This window comes from Squalius cephalus (genome assembly GCF_949319135.1).
Source record: "Squalius cephalus genome assembly, chromosome: 12".
In the NCBI taxonomy this organism is placed as follows: domain Eukaryota; kingdom Metazoa; phylum Chordata; class Actinopteri; order Cypriniformes; family Leuciscidae; genus Squalius; species Squalius cephalus.
Window position 1 is genome coordinate 31677353 of NC_137133.1, and position 21928 is coordinate 31699280.

Sequence of the window (21928 nt, forward strand, 5' to 3'; positions counted from 1 at the left end):
AGGTTTGTAAAATGTCCTTTTGTAAAATGACATATGATAAAATAAAAATAATTAATATATAATTTCCCAAAACGGTTTTGCGCATGTGCTTCTGCGCGCACTATTTCGAATTTACGTATGAATGTGCGTTTTTGACGACACGGGACCATCGGAGGTTGCTTCCGGGAATAGTACTGCCCTACAGTATTAAAAATCACTACATATAATTGTTTAGAAGGTTATAGTGTGCGTTATTTGTTTTCTCTTTAACTTCTATCAGCTCTTTTCATGTTTGGGGGGTCGGATTGTACAAATTATGAAATATTCGATATCCCAATTTTGCATATCGTCCAGACAACAATTTGGATATTATCGTCTAAACGATATATCGCCCACCTCTATGTTAGACTAAGTTAGTAATGTAATTAGGGTGACCACCATCAAACAAACCAAATGTGGGACGATTATAAGTTTGTGTGGGACAATGTGGGACACCAACACCAAAACATAACCTGAAACTGTTATATAATGTTTATCTAGTTTACTAAAAACATTTGTATTCTGCCTTTCAGCTGATAAAAATTCTTTGTTCTTTAGTTCCTTTCCTTCCAGAAAACACCATTACATCACTATGTAACATAACATGTCTTTATTTTACATGTCATTTAAATTCAACATCACTAAGTCCAAAGGCAGCAGGCATCATGCGCATATATATATATATATATATATATATATATATATTTTTTTTTTTTTTTTTTTTTTTAAACAGTTCTGACCAACTCCAACTAAAACCCAACAAAATAAACAATGAACAAAATATAAAACATGAAATTAGATCATTGACAGTCTTATATATTAAGATTATCTTAATTTTTTTAGAAAGGATGTGAATTAAAACAACCACAGTAGGAAACAAATTGATAAATTCTGTTAAATTTAAATTTACCAAATTATCAGGAAACACATGGAACGAATACACCGCTCCACATTTTGATTGACAGCCGTCACAACCTACTAGTGACCGTGTTTACTCCTTTCCTTTTAACCATTGGATAGGATTTAAAAAACGGCTGTTGTATTTATACTTCTGACGAAGCGCTGTTAAATATAGGTGAAAAACTACGCCGCAAAAAGAATAAATAAAACTTACTCTCAGCAATGGTGAGATCTTGCCGGATCCCTACGCAATACATGACGATCTTTGGATTGTGGATGACAAGAAGTGGCCAGCAATTGTATGGCCTTATATATAGCCATAATTATCTTATTCAAGCAAGTGTGTATACAAGAGAAATTATTAAAGCGTACAAATCCCTTGATGCCTACAACTACGTGCTATGTGGTCATGTGCAGCTCGTCAAATTATGAATAGAAAGAATATAACATACAACTTCCTCCTTCTGTCCCACTCTTCCATTTGCCTAGATTTGGAACTACTTGCAACATGTATAATTTAAATGAGCAGATAAAACACAACAGATAGGCCTGCATGTAAATAAATTACGCAACAACTCCTTGGTATTTTGACTTAGAGACAACACCACCACTACTGTATGCTACTAGCCTAAACCCTTTACTCCAGTACGAAGACCGCGGGTCTTTCTGCCTCCTGGATGCGTGCGCAAGCAGTGATGACGTTGCCGAGAAATCCATGTATAATTACTTACCTGTTCAGCAGAAAGAACGCAACCTCGGCATCGCTTTTCAGCTCCCTCAGTTGTCTCCACCGTTCAAATGCTGCAATGTTTACGCGAGTTTGTCCTCTGGCTTTATCCAGTGCCTGTTTCGTTGCAGCCTTTTCTGCCTCCGATTTTCTTTTTTTTAGGCTTTTTATCAGGGCGAGCAGTTACCAGCAAAGCTGGCATTGGTAGATTTTGCTGCATTTTCTCTTACATTGTGCCGCAAACCCCTGCTTACTCGGTGTAGTGAGCTGAATGTTTCCGGGAACGGTGAGATGTGATGAGTGCACGCAGGGCAGCGCGCGCAGTGGGGCTCGGGCACGAGACATGAAGGCATCTGATTGGTTCTTTACATTCGCACCTGCAGCTGCTACAGAGGTCTGATTTTTTTCATTCCTTTTTCTGAACACATAATGTATTGCAGGTGTCACCAACCCTGCTCCTGGAGGGCTACTGTCCTGCAGACTTTAGGTCCAACCCTGTTCCAACACACCTGCCTGTAATTATCAAGCAACCCTGAACAGCTTGATTAGCTGGTCCAGGTGTGTTTGATTGGGGTTGGAGCTGAAATCTGCAGGACTGTAGCCCTCCAGGAGCAGGGTTGGTGACACCTGATGTATTGACTACTCTCAGGATGGAAGGACCATTTCACCCAGTATAAAAAAAAAGTGTTTCTGAACAGGATTACCTACCCTAGCTTTAATATTAGTTTATTTTTTAGCCAAGACTATTATCTTACTTAGACTAATAAATGCTTAAAAGTATTATTCATTCTTAGTTCATGTTAACTGAAGTAGGTAACTAATATATTTTTGTAAAGCATTACCCAAATGTCTCTTTCCAAAACTGTTTGTGTTTATGCATAGTGTTTCCTGTGGTTTTCTTGTGCATCAACAGAAAGGTTTTTATGTATTTCTTTTAAAAATTATTTTGTCAGTAAATTTAGAGGGTTTTACATTTAGTTTTTGCTGATTGTAACATTGCATTTAATTCACACTTAAGTGTATTGTTAACTGACATTAAAGTATATTTTAAATCACATTAATTGCGTGTCATTATATTGTGTAGTGCACTTTAACTATATTTTGAAGATATTAGAAGCAATTATGAAAGTAGATATAAAGTTGTATTAAAGTACCAATTAAGTTGTTCCAAAAAATCACTCTTAATGGCAACTTATTGCATTTTATTTCAACTTAATATGTGATATATTTTAAATTAATTGCACTTAATGTGCATTCAGTGAGTGGAAAACATTGCATTTAATTCACACTTAAGTGTATTGTTAAGTGACAAAGTATATTTTAAATCACATTAATTGCGTGTCATTACATTTTGTAGTGCACTTTAAGTATATTTTAAAAACACTAGAAGCAATTATGAAAGTATATATAAAGCTGTAATAAAGTACCAATTAAGTTGTTCCAAAAAATCACTCTTAATGGAAACTTATTGCATTTTATTTCAACTTAATATATGATATATTTGAAATTAATTACACTTAATGTGCATTAAGTGCACCGAAAAGATGGCATTTAATGCACACTTAAGTGTATATATTTAAATTATATTATTTATGTAATAAGTACACTTTATAAAAGTACACTTAAGTGCACTTTTTTTTCACAAGGGTTGATGAGTTCGGAACCACATAGGCTACTAGCGTACTAGTCTTACCTGTAGCCTACCACAGAAAGAAATCGTAGTAAAAATATTAAGAGTAGTAAGTTAGTACCATATGTAGTTCTGAATTCAGCAGTGCATTTCAGAATCTTGCTAAAGTCTGGGAACTTTTCACCTAGTTTTATGAATATTGTGAATACCCAAGCAACAGCACATAGGAAGTCTGTACATGCTCTGGACTTTTCTAAGCTTAGGGACGGTCACTGCTCAGTATCCTGCCAAATTATAATATCTGTTTAGGGCCAAATAGCATTCCAGTTTACTTTGTTGGGCTGTTGCATCTGTCCAAAGTTTGAGGTATTTTTCTTTTTGTGTTTTAATTATTTGGTTTGGTCTGGCTAAGTTTTTATTCTCAGTCAGTCAGACATGTTTTGGTTTGTGTAGTCAGCTCTAAGACCAATTGGCCAAAGATGTTTCTTTCTGGCATCAGCTCTTGGTAGTTCAGGGCTTTGTAAGTGGGCATAGAATTTAATGGCCCTTTTTTAAATTGTGATTATAATTGGGTATAATCCTAATTCTGCTCTGCAGGCATTATTTGAGTTTTTGCACTGTACTCGTTGGAGGTTTTTGCATTGTTCGGTCTGAAGAGTCTCTATTGGGTGTTTGTCCCTTTTAGTAAACTCTTGGTTTGTGAGTGAACCCCAGACGTCACACCCGTAGAGCGCCATGGGTTCTATATTCTGATTGGGATTTCAATTTGGATAGTTCTCTTAATAGCATAAAAAGCTCTCTGTGCCTTATCTCTGAGGTCGTTGACAGCTTTGTTAAAATTTCCTGTGTTGCTAATATTTATTCCATGGTAAGTGTAGTTCTGCGTGTGTTCGAGGAGCATGTTGTCTAATTTAAAGCTATGATGTTGGTCTTGGTGGTTGGATCTTTTTCGGAATACATCATTATTTTAGTCTTTTTGGGTTTAACTGACAGGGACTCTCTCTCTATCTCAAGTAAATAAATCTGTTTTACAGCAATGCACACTCGACGTGGTTGTTTCTCAGCAGCACTTCAACAGACTCTTTTGCCAAGCTCACGATAATGTGCACGTCACTGCAGATCACTGCTTTTTGGAACAACAGCGGTTAGTTGCCATGGGCAAAGGAAGAAAAGCACCATAGAAATAAGTCAAACTGAATATTTAAATCATATAAAGAGAGGTTTTTAATTTTAGGTCAATTTATTTGTTGAATGTTTATGCTGAAATATTGGCAATATGGCAAAAATATTGGGTCGACCATTAAAAAACACATGGTGCACACCTGTCCACATATATCACAAATGGTTATTAAAAATGCTTCTCCTTTTGTATTGCTTTCTTGATCTATAGGCCACATGTGAAAACTCAGGGCTCAAATATTCCACATGCTGCTATTTTGCAGTCCTGTTTGGGCCGTTCGTTGTAGGTGGGCACTGCCTCTATTCTCTTTAGAACCGCAGTGCCTTCAATGAGTTGCCTGGGAGAGAGGGAAAAAGTTGTGATGGAGACTTTGAATTTTGTAAGAGTGTTAAATAGCAAAGGTAACTGAGTATGATGTCTGCATTAATAATGCAAAGCCAAATGTCAAGACAATTTATTAGGGTCATTACCCAAAAGCCACATATTTGTAGTCCATCCAGGACGCTGGCTGTAGTGTGATGTAGAACTGAGAGCCGTTGCTATGAGCACCTTGGTTAGCCATTCCCAGGATGCCACGCTTGTTGTGGGATATGACAAAACTCTCATCTAGAGGAGGGAACAGCCTAGTGCTTTTTATATGCATGAATCAATATGTAGCCTATTTCATACTTTTAAGCAAGTATTGTGTTAAAGTATGAATTTCACACAGAATTTGTGTGCCACATAAATTTGTTAATAAGCATATACCCTCAAATGTTGGACCATAGATAGAGTCTCCCCCAGTGCCTTTCCTTTCAGGTGAAATATCTGTAATTAAAAACATAAAATTTTTATACAGTCATAACTGTATTACTGGTATTGTGTGTGTGTGTGTGTGTGTGTGTGTGTGTGTGTGTGTGTGTGTGTGTACATAAATGTATAACTGTATAAAATGGATGTATAATTCAATTTTTCACATTTATGAAATGTATTAAATTATCATAAATGTGTAAATGCATTACTGCTTCTTACCTCCACCCTGCAGCCAGCCATTTGGCACAACTCTGTGGAAAATTGAGGCCTTGTAGCTCAACTCAAGGTTACTCTTGGACAAACCTGCCTCTCCATTGCACAGGGCCTTGAAGTTCCTGCACGTCTTTGGACACACGTCTGAGAACAGCTGGCAGGTTACATTTTAAACTTTCAGAGTAGAGAAGAATGGTACGGAAATACATTTTCACTGTAACTTACCTCATCAAGAAGCAGAAGATTTCCTTACCTCAAACAACAGCCTGCCAAATACCTCTCCACCGCTTTCAATATCCATATAAACAAAAATGTGCTGTGAGAAAGAGAGAGCAGATGTTGCACACCTTGGAGGTATTATGAGAAATGTTAAATGGTTGTAGTCGCATACAAATGAAGTATGTTTATTTATGTATTTCTCTGGGTTTGTATTATTAGTTATGTCTCGCTCCGTTGTTTGTCGTGTTTATTTACAGCTGTGCTTAGCAGATAGCTGGTGTAATACTCCTCAGCCAGGGCCATATAAAGCGCCTGTGGTCGATGAAAAGAAAACTTCCACTCTTTCTCTGCCCAGGTGGACAGTTTCCTCTCATCACCGAGCAACTGACCGTTTGCAAAGGACATTAGACATCCAGTGTACTGCCAAACCTCTCCTCTCAGCTCCTTGAGAAGAAAACGTACGTCGGCTAACGTTATTTGATTTGTTCCGCAGATATACTGTAGTGTTGAAAACAAGCGAGCAGTATAACAAGTGCCATACCTTCTTTTTGTTTGCTAAATAGTCATGCCAGTCACATTCAAGAAGCGGGCGAATTGTTGGATCATCAAATGACTCCGGGAATTTATTTTTCAAACCCTGTAAGTGCAGCAGACGTTATAGCTTTTGTGAACAGGTGCAGTCAGCATCTTTATTAGTTAGCCACGCCAAAATGCAAAGTGGTCAGCATCTTAAAAAAACTTTACCTCCGCAATGCTTTTGGCTCTTTGAAAATTGTGTTCGCTTAACAGACCGACGATCTCTAAATGTACAGGGGATGCCATGTTGTGTCAAGTTAGAGTCTCGTTGCCAGGGTAACCGATGCGAGTGGCGCACAACGATGACGTTCCGTATATCTATCTATCGTTTTATTTATTCATACAGTTTATATTTCTTAAAGTTTATATATCAGTTGGAATATGTCTGTAAAAAAAAACACACACACACACCAAGGCCTGCAGAGGTTTCACAAACGGGGCTTAGATTATACCAGGATTAGGCTTTAGCTCAATTAGGACATTTAAGTAGCTTTTATAAACGTTACGTTACCCTAGAAAAAAAAAAAAAAAACATTACTGGTGTTCATATTGAGACAAAACAATGGCACAGACATTTTAAGATGTGTCAGAGCAAGTTGCTTTCAGTTAAAATAGCTAAAACATGCATTTTAGATTGGGACTAGGCTTCTGTGAAACCAAGGGTATATGTTGAAAACAAATACACTTAACAAAATAGATTAAAACATATTTATTAGACTCATTCATTTAATTGGCAATTGAACAGAACACATTAACAAAGTGCTTGCAAAATGTATTCATGCAAATGTCAACCAACACTGATCAAATACTGTGATGTGCTGACTCAAGTTTTTTATTATTTGAAGTAGTTTCAACTGCCCCCGAGCTGTATCAGACCTGAGGCTGTTTTGGTGGACTTCTCAAGGGCCAGAAACCTGTCCAGCTTCAGTGCAAAATCTGGGGGCAGGTTGTGAGGGGATTTGTATGTCTTCATGTCGGTACCCAGGTATGAGATGAGCTCACAGCCTTCTTCAAACTTTTGAAGTTTCTTTTTGTACTTCAGTCGAATATAGTCTGGGTTCCTTGTGTTGAATGCTGTGAGGGTGGAGGGGTAGAAAGTTATTAAAATATATTATCTAGAGTCTAGACCGTTTTCATCCCCAGCTATTCATAAGTAAGCCAAAATAAGAAAATCAAGGCCACCTTTCAGATGAAAGGCCAGGTACAATAAAGCAGATCTCTTCACACTGAGAAAGGGGAACTTTGGCTTGAGTTGACCAACAGCAGTCATGGCTTTGATTATGGGTACTGCCACACTCTACAAAAATAAAAAATACATACATAAAAAATATACATGTACAATAATTACAATCTCATCAGTGGTTAAGAAAATTATTTTACCACTTGTTAAAAGCATAGTTTATTGATGGTTACACAGACCATTTTGCAGCAGATTAACAGACTGAAGTGAGTGTCTGTGTTTCAGTGTTTTCTTACTTGTTCCAAATAGCCCATGATCGGTAAAGAGGTTAGTAAGACCGGATCTTCCAACGGAGGTAGTTTATGTGGAAGTTTCTGGTCCCAGTAAATCTCAGGTGACCTGAGGACAGTTCTGTTGTGAATGATCTGTTTCATGTTGCAGTATTACAAATAGCCTGTTGCTATGGCTATTATTAATATGATCATTAGTTAAGATAATATATAAATGGCAGTTATGTTAATTAATTATTAATTAATTATTAATGTATATGGCTGTATTATTTTATCAAAAATACAGTATGAACAGTAATATTGTGATTTTTTTTTTAAATGTAATTTATTCCTTTGATGGCAAAGCTGAATTTTCAGCAGCATTACTCATTACTCGCATGATCCCCATGATTATCACATTATCCTTCAGAAATCGTTCTTTCTAACATGCTGATTCGGAGCTTAAGAAGCATTTCTTATTATTATCAATGCTGAAAACAGTTGCTGTTTTATATTTTTGTGGAAACTATGATACATTTTTTTCAGATGCTTTGATAATAGAAAGAACACAAGAACAGCATTTATTTGAAATAGAATATTTCAATTATTATTTTATTATTATTATTATTTGATTATTCAATTATTATTATTTGAAATAGAATAATAGAACGATTCCATCGTTCGGCACGTACACACTACGTCAGGTAAAAGTAAGGTGCACAGTCACTGCTTTCCTGGTGCTCGTGTTTCTGAAATCGCTGCTCGCGCTCCCGAGATTCTGAACGGTGACGAGCGCGTCGGAACTGTGGTCCTGCATGCGGGAGTGAACGACATCAGGCTGCGCCAGACGGAGGTTCTGAAGAAAGACTTCAGGACTCTGATCGATACGGTACGCAGCACATCGCCTGAAACAACGATCATTGTGTCAGGACCGCTTCCCACGTACCGACTAGGTCATGAAAAGTTTAGTAGATTATTTGCGCTAAATGAATGGTTAATGTCATGGTGCAATGAGCAGAAACTGCTCTTTGTAAATAATTGGAATCTGTTTTGGGAGCGTCCTAGGCTTTTCCGTGCTGATGGCTTACACCCATACTGTCGGATAACATCTCCAAAATGTTAAATACCTTTTGACTAGTAACCAAAAGTCCAAATCACAGTCTCTGCTGCACCAATTTAACTGATATAAATACTAGTGTAGAACATTGCATAGAAACTGTGTCTATTCCTCGTTTAGTGAGATCAAATAATAAATCTACTGCAGGATCTAGGAAAAATCTAATTGTTATTAAAACAGAAAATGTTGCTATTAGTAAACAAAAACAATTTCTAAAGCTAGGTCTTCTAAACATTAGATCACTCACACCTAAGGCAGTTATTGTAAATGAAATAGTCACAGATAATAGCTTCGATGTACTTTGCCTTACTGAAACCTGGCTTAAACCAAATGAATATTTCGGTCTAAATGAGTCTACTCCATCAGGATACTCCTATAAGCACGAACCCCGTCTGATTGGTCGTGGCGGCGGTGTTGCAACAATCTATAGAGATATTCTCAATGTTACTCAGAAAACGGGTTATAAGTTTATTTCGTTTGAAGTACTTGTACTAAATGTTACGCTCTTAGATGTTAGAAAAACATCCCTATTATCTCTAGCCTTGGCTACTGTATATAGACCGCCTAGGCCTTATGCTGATTTCCTAAAAGAGTTTGCAGATTTTCTCTCAGACCTATTAGTCAATGTCGATAAAGCATTAATTGTTGGAGATTTTAACATACACGTAGATAATCCAAATGATGCGTTAGGGGCTGCGTTTACAGATTTATTAAACTCCTTTGGGGTCAAGCAAAACGTTACCGGACCAACTCATCGTTTTAATCATACACTCGATTTAATTATATCACATGGAACCGATCCAACCGATATAGACATCATTCCACAAAGTGATGATGTCACTGACCATTACATGGTAACTTGCATATTACGTACTCCTGTAATATATCATGCTGCACCGCGTTATCGATCAGGCAGAACAATCCTTCCATCCACCATAGATAATTTTTCAAATAGCTTATTTGATCTGTCTCAGCTGCTCAGTGAACCCAAACAAATAGATGCACTAGAGGAATTAACTAGCACTATGAGCACCATTCTCTCTGGAAAAAAGGTCAGAGAGAAAAGTAAAGCACCCTGGTACAACAATACTACGCATGTTCTAAAGAGAGAAACCCGTAATTTAGAGCGTAAATGGAAACAAACTAATTTAGAGGTCTTTAGAATCGCATGGAAAGACAGTATGTCACGTTATAAAAAGGCCCTAAAATCGGCCAGGGCTGAGCACCTCCGCAAACTAATAGAAAACAACCAAACCCATCCTAGGTTTTTATTTAACACCGTGGCTAGACTAACAAATAAACAGATGTCACCTGAACAAAATATTCCGTTACAGTTTAGTAGCAATGATTTCATGAAGTTCTTCACTGAGAAAATAGAAAACATCAGAACCACAATTGTAAACGTTCAGTCCTCAATCGCGCCTTATAATCCAGCCTCAATTATCACCCCGCAAGAACAATTACAGTGCTTTACAACTATAGAACAAAAAGAGTTAAATAAACTTATCACTTCATCTAAAACAACAACATGTTTATTAGATCCTATACCAACTAAACTACTGAAAGAAGTGTTACCTGTAGTGGAAGAGCCTCTCCTCAATATTATTAACTCATCTTTATCTTTAGGTCATGTTCCAAGAACATTTAAATTGGCAGTTATAAAACCACTCATTAAGAAACCACAATTAGATCATAATAACCTAGCAAATTATAGACTCATTTCAAATCTTCCTTTTATGTCTAAAATACTAGAAAAAGTTGTATCCGCCCAACTGGGCTCTTTCTTGCAAGAAAATGACATCTATGAAAAGTTTCAGTCTGGATTCAGACCGCATCATAGCACTGAAACTGCGCTCGTTAAAATCACAAATGATTTACTATTAGCTTCTGACCAAGGCTGTATCTCAATACTAGTTTTACTTGATCTTAGTGCTGCGTTCGATACTATAGATCACACAATACTCTTAGATCGATTACAAAATTATACTGGTGTTCAAGGACAAGCATTAAGCTGGTTCAGATCATACTTATCTGACCGCTACCATTTTGTCTATTTAAATGGAGAAAAATCGATCATAACTCCAGTAAACTATGGAGTGCCGCAGGGATCTGTGTTAGGCCCTCTGTTATTCTCAATATATATGCTGCCACTTGGAAATATTATAAGGAAACATGGAATTAGTTTCCATTGTTATGCTGATGACACTCAAATCTATATTTCATCACGGCCATATGAAAACGCTAAATTATCTGAGTGTGTTAAAGATATAAAAGATTGGATGACGCGCAATTTTCTTTTATTAAATCCAGACAAGACAGAGGTACTAGGCTAATCATCGGTTCAAAAAACCTCTCACACTACAACTTTAACATAGTAGGATGTCCTGTTACTTTATCCTCTACAGTAAAAGACCTGGGTGTTATACTAGACTGCAACCTGTCTTTTGAAAATCATATTTCATATGTTACAAGAACCGCCTTTTTCCACCTTAGAAACATTGCTAAGCTACGTAACATGCTATCAGTTTCTGATGCAGAAAAGTTAGTTCATGCATTCATGACCTCGAGACTAGATTACTGTAATGCTTTATTAGCCGGTTGTCCTGCATCCTTAATAAACAAGCTACAGTTAGTCCAAAATGCCGCTGCTAGAGTTCTTACTAGATCAAGAAAATATGATCATATAACACCAATTTTATCATCACTACATTGGTTACCTATAAAGTTCCGTATTAATTACAAGTTATTGCTACTGACTTATAAAGCCCTAAACGGCTTAGCTCCAGTCTATTTAACGGACCTTCTATCGCCCTATAATCCATTGCGCTCTTTAAGATCACTAAATTCGAGGCTTTTGATCATACCTAGGATATCTAGGTCCACCAAAGGAGGGAGAGCATTTTCACATTTAGCTCCAAAACTCTGGAATAGCCTTCCAGATACTGTTCGTTGCTCAGACTCGCTCTCCCAGTTTAAAACTAGATTAAAGACGCATCTCTTCAGCCAGGCATTCAAATAATACTTTTAATCTTACAGTTAAATCCGACCTCTAGTTCATAGACGCCAGAGGAGAACTGGCCCCCGACTGAGCCTGGGTTCTCCCAGTTTTTTCGGTTCCTTGCCACTGTTGCCATTGGCTTGCTCAGTTGGGGATATTTAATTTAATTAATCAATCAACAATACTATTGATCAGCATTACCAAACGTGGACGTTTTCCACTAGAAACAAACATTGATGTATTATTTTAATTTAATACTGTGAAGCTGCTTTGATACAATCTGTATTGTGAAAAGCGCTATATAAATAAACTTGACTTGACTTGACTATTTCTGAAACAATGTAAAAGTCTATACTGTCACTTTTGATCAATTTAATGCATCCTTGCTGTATTAACAAATTAATTTATTTAAACAAAAAAAAAAATCCAATCAAGCCAAATTACTACTCACTGGAGAAATTGCTCTTGTTTCTTCTCACTCTCAAATATATAGATCCTATTTCGATACTCAACAGCATACTCCATATTCCCACGCACCAAGGCCTCATACCTACAGATGAAGAGAAAAACATGGTAGAACTGCACTGTGAATCATTTACATTTACTTAAAGGACAAGTTCGGTATTTTACACTTAAAGCCCTGTTTACAGATCATTTCTGATGAAATAGAATGGTTAAGATTAAAATTTGGACACATGCTGCTGGCCCGAGAATTTTAGGTTTCTTTCGCTTTCCCCCCGCACCTCCAGAATGGCTGCATAGGTGCACTGGAACAATCCTTCCTAAAACGCATTAAACTTTCGTTTACAAAGATGTGAAACTCACTGAGTTGTCAGGGGTGTTCACTGATATCACACAAAAATCGCTGCAAAAGATGCTTTCCAACAAGTTTTATCGTAGTTTTTGTCCAACTCCATTGACTTGTATTGGATGTGCTGTGAGGTACGGTATTACTCCGCCGGAAGTGGGGTTGTTTGTATTCTTTCTGTAGGAGTGTCTATTATTCAAGCTCTCAACGGAAGAATGTACGGGTGTGAGGCGTTTGGAAAAATAGGTCCACAGTTTTACAACGAATGGTAAAACACCTGTTGGAAAGGAAAGGTTGTAAACGAAAGTTTAATGCGTTTTAGGAAGGATTGTTCCAGTGGACATATGCAGCCATTCTAGAGGTGGGGGGGAAAGCGAAAGAAACCTAAAATTCTCGGGACAGCAGCATGTGCCCAAATTTTTATCTTAACCGTTCTATTTCATCAGAAACGATCTGTAAACAGGGCTTTAAGTGTAAAATACCGAACTTGTCCTTTAAGGCCTAATGCTTTTAAATGACAATGTGACTTTTACTTTAAATAGAATGTGTGTGAAAAGGTAGCTTATTAATGATGAAGTCTGTAGTAAAAATTAGAAAGTACTATAAAAGTTTTCTTGGCTGTACCTCTGTTGACCATCTAGATAAGTGACGGGGCAGAACCCCTTCATCTCCACTTTTTGAGGGAACCTGCTCTTCACCTGGCCTGCATTGAGCTTATGAGGCAGGAGTGGAGGAGGGGGTAATGGGTAAGGGCAACCTGGAACCACAAACTGCTCCGGGGAATCTAAAAATCTCTTTTAAGAAGCATATAAAGAGAGGTAGTGAGTTCACAAAACTTTCTGTGAACATGTTTCTGGACCATCGGACACTTTACCTCTAGAGACTCCTTGCTGGCCATTTTGTAGAAGTGGCCCCTGAACTCTGCAGCCAATTCAAGTGAGGTGTTATGTGAACAGTCCACCAGATGGCGATGGAGAGCTAAGCTAACTGGGCAGTACTGGCCAAACTCGCCCAGCCGAGACTGCAGCTCTCTTGGGGTAATGCACAATCTGTTTATACAGGCTGCCTTGCCTGCGGGGATGGCAGAAAGCTGTCACAAAACTACACATATTGATGCTTTAATGCAAATGTAATGCTTAATACATGGATGGATATTACTAGTGCTTCTTGTTGGACAAATGTGCATCATTTGCATGCTCTTACCTTTGTGAATTCTTTCCAGGTAAGCATGGATGAGTCTTATGCTTATGCGAACTTCATCTAAAACTCGCTCCCATACCCACCACTTGCTCTTGTGAGCATCAATGGGAGTCCAGTTGTGATACTGCTGGTGGAAGTGTTGCCTAAGAGCTTCAGCTTCCCGTCTGAAGCAAGAGTTTCGAATGTTTAGGACCTGGGGACTGTCATTCATTGGGTAAGGCCTGTTGGAGAGAGTTGCCATAATCTTACAAATTGTGGTTATTTGCATCGATATACATATTATGCCAGACCATATTACCACATGTTACACCATTTGTAACACTGTCAACGTTAAAATAAAATAAAAAATCTACTTGATACAAGCAATATTTAGCTTTATGCTTTAATATTGAACTTTATTCTCATAACATTGCGTCTTATAATTTTTTCTGACTTTATTCTCGTAAAAGGTCTATTATGACATTATTCTCGAAACCATATGACTTTATTGTCCTAATGTTATGACTAGTCTTAAATCTAAAAATATATATATAGATATATTTTTAAGGCATTAAAATGGTGTAGTTTTTAGCAGTGACGTTGATTTATGTTTAGGTCAGGGTTATTTTTATAAAACTATTTCAATCGTTTTCCTCAACTGAAAGCTGAAAAAAATATATAAATATTAGATGAAACTTAATCTTAAAAAAAAAAAAAACTTACACGAAAATTAGAATTGGTGCCTTGGCAACTAACTAATAAAACATTCATTTGTATCACATTTATTTGTATAGCGCTTTTCTCGATAGATATTGTTTCAAAGCAGCTTTACAGAAAATACATGTCTACATTACAATTTACGAATTTTAGTGGGGCGGCTAAGCTATATATTTTTAGATTTAAGACTAGTCATAACATTAGGACAATTCTGATTTTCACCAGAATCGATCACTTAGCGATAAAAGCATGAAATTTGGTATGAAGGCTCACTAAGGGGGTCTGATCAGATTTAGGACCGTAGGCGCTCAAAATTTGGCCCCTGGGGGCCATTTTTCAAAATGGCCGCCAAATATGGATTTCGTAATGGGAAAATGAATTAAAAGCTGCCAGAAACATAAAATGCAATAACACATTTCACCATAAATACATGTAAATATGAGCACACTTTCACATAGAAGGTCTTTAAACTTTAAAATATAAGATATGTTTTTAAAAAAAATTAAAATGGCCGCCAAATATGGATTTCATAATGTCATAATGGATAGATGACAGAAATTAACAATTTAAAAAGTTGCACATTTGATCATTAATCAATCTAGTTCATTTTTAAACAAAAAGGAAAAGAGGTTATGATATCTATCAGAAATTATGTACTTTTTAAATGTATATTTAAATATTTAATATTAAATTGTGTGCATATACTAATACGCATCATTTTTACTTGGTAGTTTGTCAGTGACTCCTCCTTATTCAGTCACTAGGTTCCACTTGTGGTGGTTAAATATTATTCTCTTTAAAATCTAGGGAACTGGTGGGATGTTTTACTCTTGACTACAAGTGAGATAAAGGCAAAGTCAGTTGAATGTGTTTCTCACTGTTACTCAGTAAAAATAGTGTAGGCTAATAGTGCAAGTAAGCAAACATAACTCAGACAGGCAAATATAACATAAAATAGATTTTAGTCTGCAGGAATTTAGAGTTAGGATTCTGTGAAATAAAGTAGGTGTATATTTCCACAGAATTTCATTTAGGCTGGTTATCTAAACTAGCTGCAATTTATCCTATTTATTTCATTGTAAATCTGTGCTCTTGTACGGCTAGTTTATACCACCCAAATAGCCTGGGAAAACCCAGACAACTTCCGGCAAATTTAGATTTGCTCTGCAAGTAGTCTGGCAAAGAGCTCATTCAAGTCCATTTCCATGCCGTCGAAATCGCGGCACCAATCAGAAACGTTGAGGCGGGCTTTACACGATGACGATCGCTCTGATTGGTTTTAGGTCTATCCAATTGCGCCCAGAGGCATTTGAGCGACGTCCGTTGGTGAAGCGCACCAACTTTTAAATGCATTATTATATTCAAATTGCAAACACATGAGGACAGTCTCCATGAAAGACCCACTGGCAGATGAACGTGCTACTACATTTCTCTCCGAAACGGTAGGAAATTAAATTAGATTTAATAGAGGATTTTAACTGTGACAAGATGATTGACAGGGCAGTTTACGTGACAGGACGCACGCGACAGATCCGTCCGATAAAGATGACGAAGTAGTATGTCCCAAAGCTTGCCTACTTTTTTGCTACACATTCAAAAGTAAATACATTTTCTTCACAAAAAGAGTACATACTTTTATGGTGTAGTGTAACTTAGGCGAATTGGGACGCAGCATATGGCTTTACACGATGACGATCGCTCTGATTGGTTTTAGGTCTATCCAATTGCGCCCAGAGGCATTTGAGCGACGTCCGTTGGTGACGCCCCTTTGGAAATGAGTTATTAAAGAAGCTTTGCCAGACCATAACTCAGTTACTACTGAGAATGGTCTGGTTTTAAAGGGTTAGTTCACCCAAAAATGAAAATTCTGTCAGTAATTACTCACCCTCATGTTGTTCCAACCGCGTAAGACCTTCGTTCATCTTCGGAACACAAATTAAGATATTTTTGATGAAATCTGAGAGCTGGATCACTTCTCCATAGGCTGCTAGGTGACCGAAACTTGCTGGCCCAGAAAAGTTATTAAAGAGATCGTTAATATAGTCCAAGTGACTACAGTGGCTCAATCTTAAGTATATCAAGCGACGAGAATACTTTTTCTGCGCAAAAACAAACAAAAATAACGACTTTATTCCACTATTCATTTCCTTCTCTCTGGGCCTCGTAGTGTTTTTGCGCTGCGCGTCTGTGTTGCACGTCATCACGCATCACACACGTGACCAGCTTCGGCCAATTGTGAGCCTACGTGGTGACGTGTAACACAGACGCGCAGCGCAAAAACACTACGTGAACCAACTAGAGGCCCAGAGAGAAGGAAATGAATAGTGGAATAAAGTCGTTATTTGTGTTTGTGTTTGTTTTTGCGCACAAAAAGTATTCTCTTCGCTTGATAAACTTAAGATTAAGCCACTGGAGTCACTTGGACTATATTAACGATCTCTTTAATAACTTTTCTGGGCCAGCAAGTTTCGGTCACCTAGCAGCCTATGGAGAAGTGATCCAGCTCTCAGATTTCATCAAAAATATCTTAATTTATGGGCCTCGTAGTGTTTTTGCGCTGCGCGTCTGTGTTGCACGTCATCACGCATCACACACATGACCAGCTTCGGCCAATTGTGAGCCTACGTGGTGACGTGTAACACAGACGCGCAGCGCAAAAACACTACGTGAACCAACTAGAGGCCCAGAGAGAAGGAAATGAATAGTGGAATAAAGTCGTTATTTGTGTTTGTGTTTGTTTTTGCGCACAAAAAGTATTCTCTTCGCTTGATAAACTTAAGATTAAGCCACTGGAGTCACTTGGACTATAATAACTTTTCTGGGCCAGCAAGTTTCGGTCACCTAGCAGCCTATGGAGAAGTGATCCAGCTCTCAGATTTCATCAAAAATATCTTAATTTATGTTCCGAAGATGAACGAAGGTCTTACGCGGTTGGAACAACATGAGGGTGAGTAATTACTGACAGAATTTTCATTTTTGGGTGAACTAACCCTTTAACCAGGCTACCACCCAAAGCTAATCTCAGTCAATTCTTTGCTCTCCAAATGCTCTGACCTTGATTAGAAATATTAATTGCAAGAACTGTTGAGTCCTGCTGGATTATTTGCAAGTGGTTTAGTAGGTAGGCCTACACATCACATTGTAGACCGAGTTTTCCTCACAAGAAAAACGTAAATTAGCACGATTAGCATGATTACCACAATTAGGCAATCGATTTAATCTCTTTTGTGCCAGTTAAGTGAAATAGAGTAGCCAATATTTTTTTAAGGTATTAGCACACATCTTTTAAGTTAGTAGTAGACCTGGTGGATTAGCTTGCATGTCTCTTTCCATGTCAGCTGTTTAAAAACCTTTTTGTATCACCATTGGTGAATTGCTTTGGTAGAGACCAGACAAAGATCAGCTCTTAATCACTTGTCACTGTGATGTCTAATTTTGATCACATAACATGAATTTACAGATAATTCATTAACCCATGTATAGTAATATTTAGTATTACAGGAGCAAATTTTAAAACATATCTTATATTTTAAAGTTTAAAGACCTTCTTTGTGAAAGTGTGCTCATATTTACATGTATTTATGGTGAAATATGTTATTGCATTTTATGTTTCTGGCAGCTTTTAATCCATTTTCCCATTACGAAATCGGCCGCCATGACCCCCAGGGGTCAAATTTCAAGCGCCTACGGTCCTAAATCTGATCAGACCCCCTTTGTCAGCCTTCCTACCAAATTTGATGCTTTTATCGCAAAGTGATCGATTTTTGCGCTTAACCACCCTACTATTTAGAGTGATCTGTTATCAGAGGTGACTGTGTCCAAGCAATGAAAAAGCAATTAGCATAAAAGCTAATTCAAAATATTAATAAATACAATAATAGTATAATACAAAAAAAAAACACCGGAGGTGTGTGAGTGTTTGTGCTGGTCTGACCTGTTGTTTTTTTCCCTGTCTCTCAGGCCTCTCCTCAGCACTTCCGCCATGTCCAGTTGCAGTTCAATCACTAGCATAGGAATAATGCTGCAGGATTGCAGTAATTCAGCCTGATGTTTGGTCACAGGGAAGCCATCCAACACAAACCTGAGGATCAAACACATGTACTGTATAACTGTTATTTTTTCTTGCAGAAGTACATTTCTTTGATTGGAAAAAATGTGGTCCTCACCCACGAGTGCTGCAGACCAGGCTCATTACTGCCACCTCCAGGCACTGGATGGCTAGTTCATCAGGAACGGTCAGGCCCTGGTTCAAATGCGTCTGCACCTGATAAGCCAATTTAGTTTTGGACTGGCTGTTGAGCACCAAACGTATTGCATCCCCAATTGAGAGTCGAGCGAGACCGTACTCGCGTGCAAACACTCGGGCCACTGAGTGCACACACAGTTAAAAGCTACTTATTCTGAAATCTATAAAAACACTTGCTTTATGATTTCACAAATAGGGCTTAGATTAAGCCAGGATTAGGCCTTAGTTAAATTAGGTAATTTAAATAGCTTTTACATTTTAAAAAGCTTAATTTTTTTTTTTACTGGTGTTCATATTGAGACCAAACAATAGCACTGACATAGCCTATTTTAAGATATGTCAGTACAAGTTGCTTTCAGTTAAGATAGCTTAAACATGCATTTTAGTCTGGGACTAGGCTTAAGCCTCTTATGTGAAATCGGGCATCAATATTTTTATGAGCATCTATAATGACGTGTATTTTATTTCCAGAAATCTGACCTGTGGTTTTGCCTGCTTTTGGTGGGCCAATGATAACCAGTTTGATTGGAAGGGAAGGGTTGGGCTTTGGTTGACGAATATATTTGATTGGGTTGAGGATGAAGGTGTTGCGTGTCTCCCTGGAGGCAAAGAAGTAGATGAACTGATGTAGGATGACAGGGAATGTGGTGTTGAAAGGGCCTTGTGGAGGCTGGATCAAATCTCCTTCTGTGTACTACAGAACATAATGGCCAACAGAATTTTTTGTTTTATACTCTGTTAAGGCTTTTTTTTTTTGGCTTATATTATTCAATTCATTTTCAATAATGTTGTATATCTGCTTTTACCTTAATAGGATCCCAGCACCCGAAGGCACTGGGATATTTAAAGGAGCAGTACAGGAGTCTTCTGGCGAGACTGTAGCTGGTTGGCTGACACATCTGAAAGAGTGAGTCTCTGTTTACCATCAGAGGTTTGATTCCCTGTAGGAGCTGATACCTCACAATCCGAGGCAAACTGCCTGCGTTTATAACCAGACGGGGGATTTGGTTGTCTGTTAGAAAGTCCTATGAAAAAAACAATGTATTATCAGCAGAATTTCTAGAATTGAACAAGAGTTATAATGTTAAATTAAATTATAATGTTAAACAAGAGTTACATTTCCGTGGGACTTAAATTGCATTATAAATTTGTTTATAATATAAGCTTTCAGCTTCTCCTTACTGTTATACTGGTGAGGTTGTTTTCATCCCTCTCAAACCTCTGACTGATCTCCGTCTCCAGCCTCTCTTCTGCAGTAGTTTCTGTTTCTTCATCCTCTGCCTCCTCCTCCTCCTCCACAGGAGGAAACTCCTCCAGCAGTATGGCCTCCATTTCCTCCCATTCCTGCTCTTCTTTGTCCATCGCCTCTGCTTCTTCTTGCACCTCTTCGTCATCCTCAACCTCATCCTTCTGATGAAGCAACAGAATGTCCAGTCAGAATCTGTCAGTCACTCACCAATGCAAGACACAATGACAGCGATCAATGACCTGTTCTTTGAGGGGCTTCAGAGTGAGTGGGCTTGGTTTTTTGGTTTCACGTTCAGCCATAAGCTCAGCTCTTCTCTGGGTGATGGCCCGCTCCTGCAGTTTGACACAGACCAATGCATATTTACTCCAAAAACTTTGTTTCACCTGCTTTACGGTAAATGCCAGGTGTTTATTTTGCTTATTTGGATTTTTACATCCTTTTATCAGTGCTGAAATTTTCGCTTAAACACTCACCCTGAGTTCACTCCGCAGCTTAATGACCAGCTGCTTTTGTTCTTGCCTGCGCTTTTGTCTCTCTCTCCAACGCATGAGCCGCGAAGGCAGGAGACGCCGCACCACCTCAGACACCTCTACCGACATCACTGCCACCACATCTGGAAACAAGTGACGCTCCACCATGAAGGACACCTCCTCTTGGCTTTGGGGAAATCCCTCTAAAATAAACCCTGTGGATCTGAGAGAAAAGTTAAGGAATATTTTGCAAAAAAATAAAAAGAAAAGACAATTGTGTCTTTCATACACTATATATTCACCCTCCTACATTCAAACACATATGCTTATTTTTCCCTTGGAAAATAGCATGCAAGTCATATGGACTACTTGGCTTTTATATTAGAGATTGACTATTACTGCCTTTTTATGACAGATACAGTACAGATATCTGATAATAAAAATAAATAAATAATAATAATTCAGAATCAATTTTTAATTCTGTTTTATTATTTGTATATTTTTGACACAATAATACATGATGATACCAATAAAAACATGCATTATGATTATTTTACTACTACTAATAATTATTTATAATAAAAATTATTATATTACTATTATTTTTATTTGTGCCATTATATTTATGCAAAGTTTTGTAATCTAAATGGTCTCAAATCAGTGTTATTGTTAAAAGTAAAATATAAATATTAGATAAAAAAAAAACTAAGACAACAAACTGAAATAAGTACTAAAATTACTAAAACAAAACTGATATAAAATAAATTTAAGCTATATAAAAAGTATTTACAAAAAGAAATAAAAATGACAAAAGCACAAAATTACAAAAATTATTATATAAAAATGAAATTGAATTCAAAATATTAAATGCTGTAATAGTAAATAAATAATATTAAAATAACTCTCAAATTATTTTTTATTTGTTTTTGGCTGTGTAATTAAGCTACACTTTAAAAAGTTATTTAAAAAGTATATAGATATTAAAGAATGATATCCGTTTAAAAGTGTGAGTATCGCTCAAACTGATAATGAGTTCATTATCATTATCTAGCTGTCAAACCTTAACTGCCATTGTATGAAAGAGGTTTTCTTCTCTCTTTTTTTGTGCAGGTTTGGAATGATGTGAGGGTGAATAAATAATGACCAAATTTACATTTTGAGGTGGAATATTTGATGATTTAAAGTTTCAGCTATATCTGCAAGTGTAGTTGTTGTTGTTGTTTTTTGGATTGTTTTATGAGGTAGCATGTGTGTGAATTAGTTTATTTTTACTTGTAGGGGTCCTGGTCCCACCACTGTAATAAAACCATTTCCAGTATCTCCAGAGGGAGAGGATCACCATCCTGGAGGTATGCCTTTATCGCCTCCTCATCATCAGTCAATGCTGGTTCTTCCTACAAACACACCAATGCATTAAATTCAAACAAAATTCAAGCAAAA

General features: G+C 37.3%; 2 protein-coding genes and 1 long non-coding RNA gene across 3 annotated transcripts in view; 1 reads left to right on the forward strand and 2 right to left on the reverse strand.

Annotated features, from left to right (window-relative positions):
• Nucleotides 1-4514: 4514 nt before the first annotated feature.
• On the reverse strand, nucleotides 4515-6526 carry LOC307168655 (putative inactive peptidyl-prolyl cis-trans isomerase-like 6). The gene is made up of 8 exons (XM_079888802.1): nucleotides 6424-6526; nucleotides 6221-6316; nucleotides 5935-6123; nucleotides 5714-5776; nucleotides 5467-5614; nucleotides 5203-5262; nucleotides 4926-5061; nucleotides 4515-4792 (listed from the first exon to the last, which is right to left on the reverse strand). The coding sequence occupies exons 1-8, from the start codon at nucleotides 6499-6501 to the stop codon at nucleotides 4681-4683; spliced, it is 882 nt and encodes a 293-aa protein (XP_079744928.1). The 5' UTR covers nucleotides 6502-6526; the 3' UTR covers nucleotides 4515-4680.
• LOC307168657 lies at nucleotides 5756-7160 on the forward strand. The gene is made up of 4 exons (XR_013822955.1): nucleotides 5756-5814; nucleotides 6035-6137; nucleotides 6243-6318; nucleotides 7101-7160. It is a non-coding gene; the product is annotated as an uncharacterized lncRNA (long non-coding RNA).
• Nucleotides 7023-21928, reverse strand: part of LOC307168656 (adenylate kinase 9-like) — a 28989-nt gene continuing 14083 nt past the window's right edge. Inside the window, exons 23-37 of the mRNA XM_079888803.1 lie at nucleotides 21761-21882; nucleotides 20492-20711; nucleotides 20258-20350; nucleotides 19952-20179; nucleotides 19576-19794; nucleotides 19250-19463; nucleotides 18690-18891; nucleotides 18458-18604; nucleotides 13831-14048; nucleotides 13502-13698; nucleotides 13252-13421; nucleotides 12271-12369; nucleotides 7732-7834; nucleotides 7438-7552; nucleotides 7023-7329 (exon numbers count right to left, since the gene is read on the reverse strand). Coding sequence (XP_079744929.1) covers nucleotides 7106-7329; nucleotides 7438-7552; nucleotides 7732-7834; nucleotides 12271-12369; nucleotides 13252-13421; nucleotides 13502-13698; nucleotides 13831-14048; nucleotides 18458-18604; nucleotides 18690-18891; nucleotides 19250-19463; nucleotides 19576-19794; nucleotides 19952-20179; nucleotides 20258-20350; nucleotides 20492-20711; nucleotides 21761-21882 — 2571 coding nt within the window. The 3' untranslated portion in view covers nucleotides 7023-7105. The remainder of the gene's footprint in view (nucleotides 7330-7437; nucleotides 7553-7731; nucleotides 7835-12270; nucleotides 12370-13251; nucleotides 13422-13501; nucleotides 13699-13830; nucleotides 14049-18457; nucleotides 18605-18689; nucleotides 18892-19249; nucleotides 19464-19575; nucleotides 19795-19951; nucleotides 20180-20257; nucleotides 20351-20491; nucleotides 20712-21760; nucleotides 21883-21928) is intronic.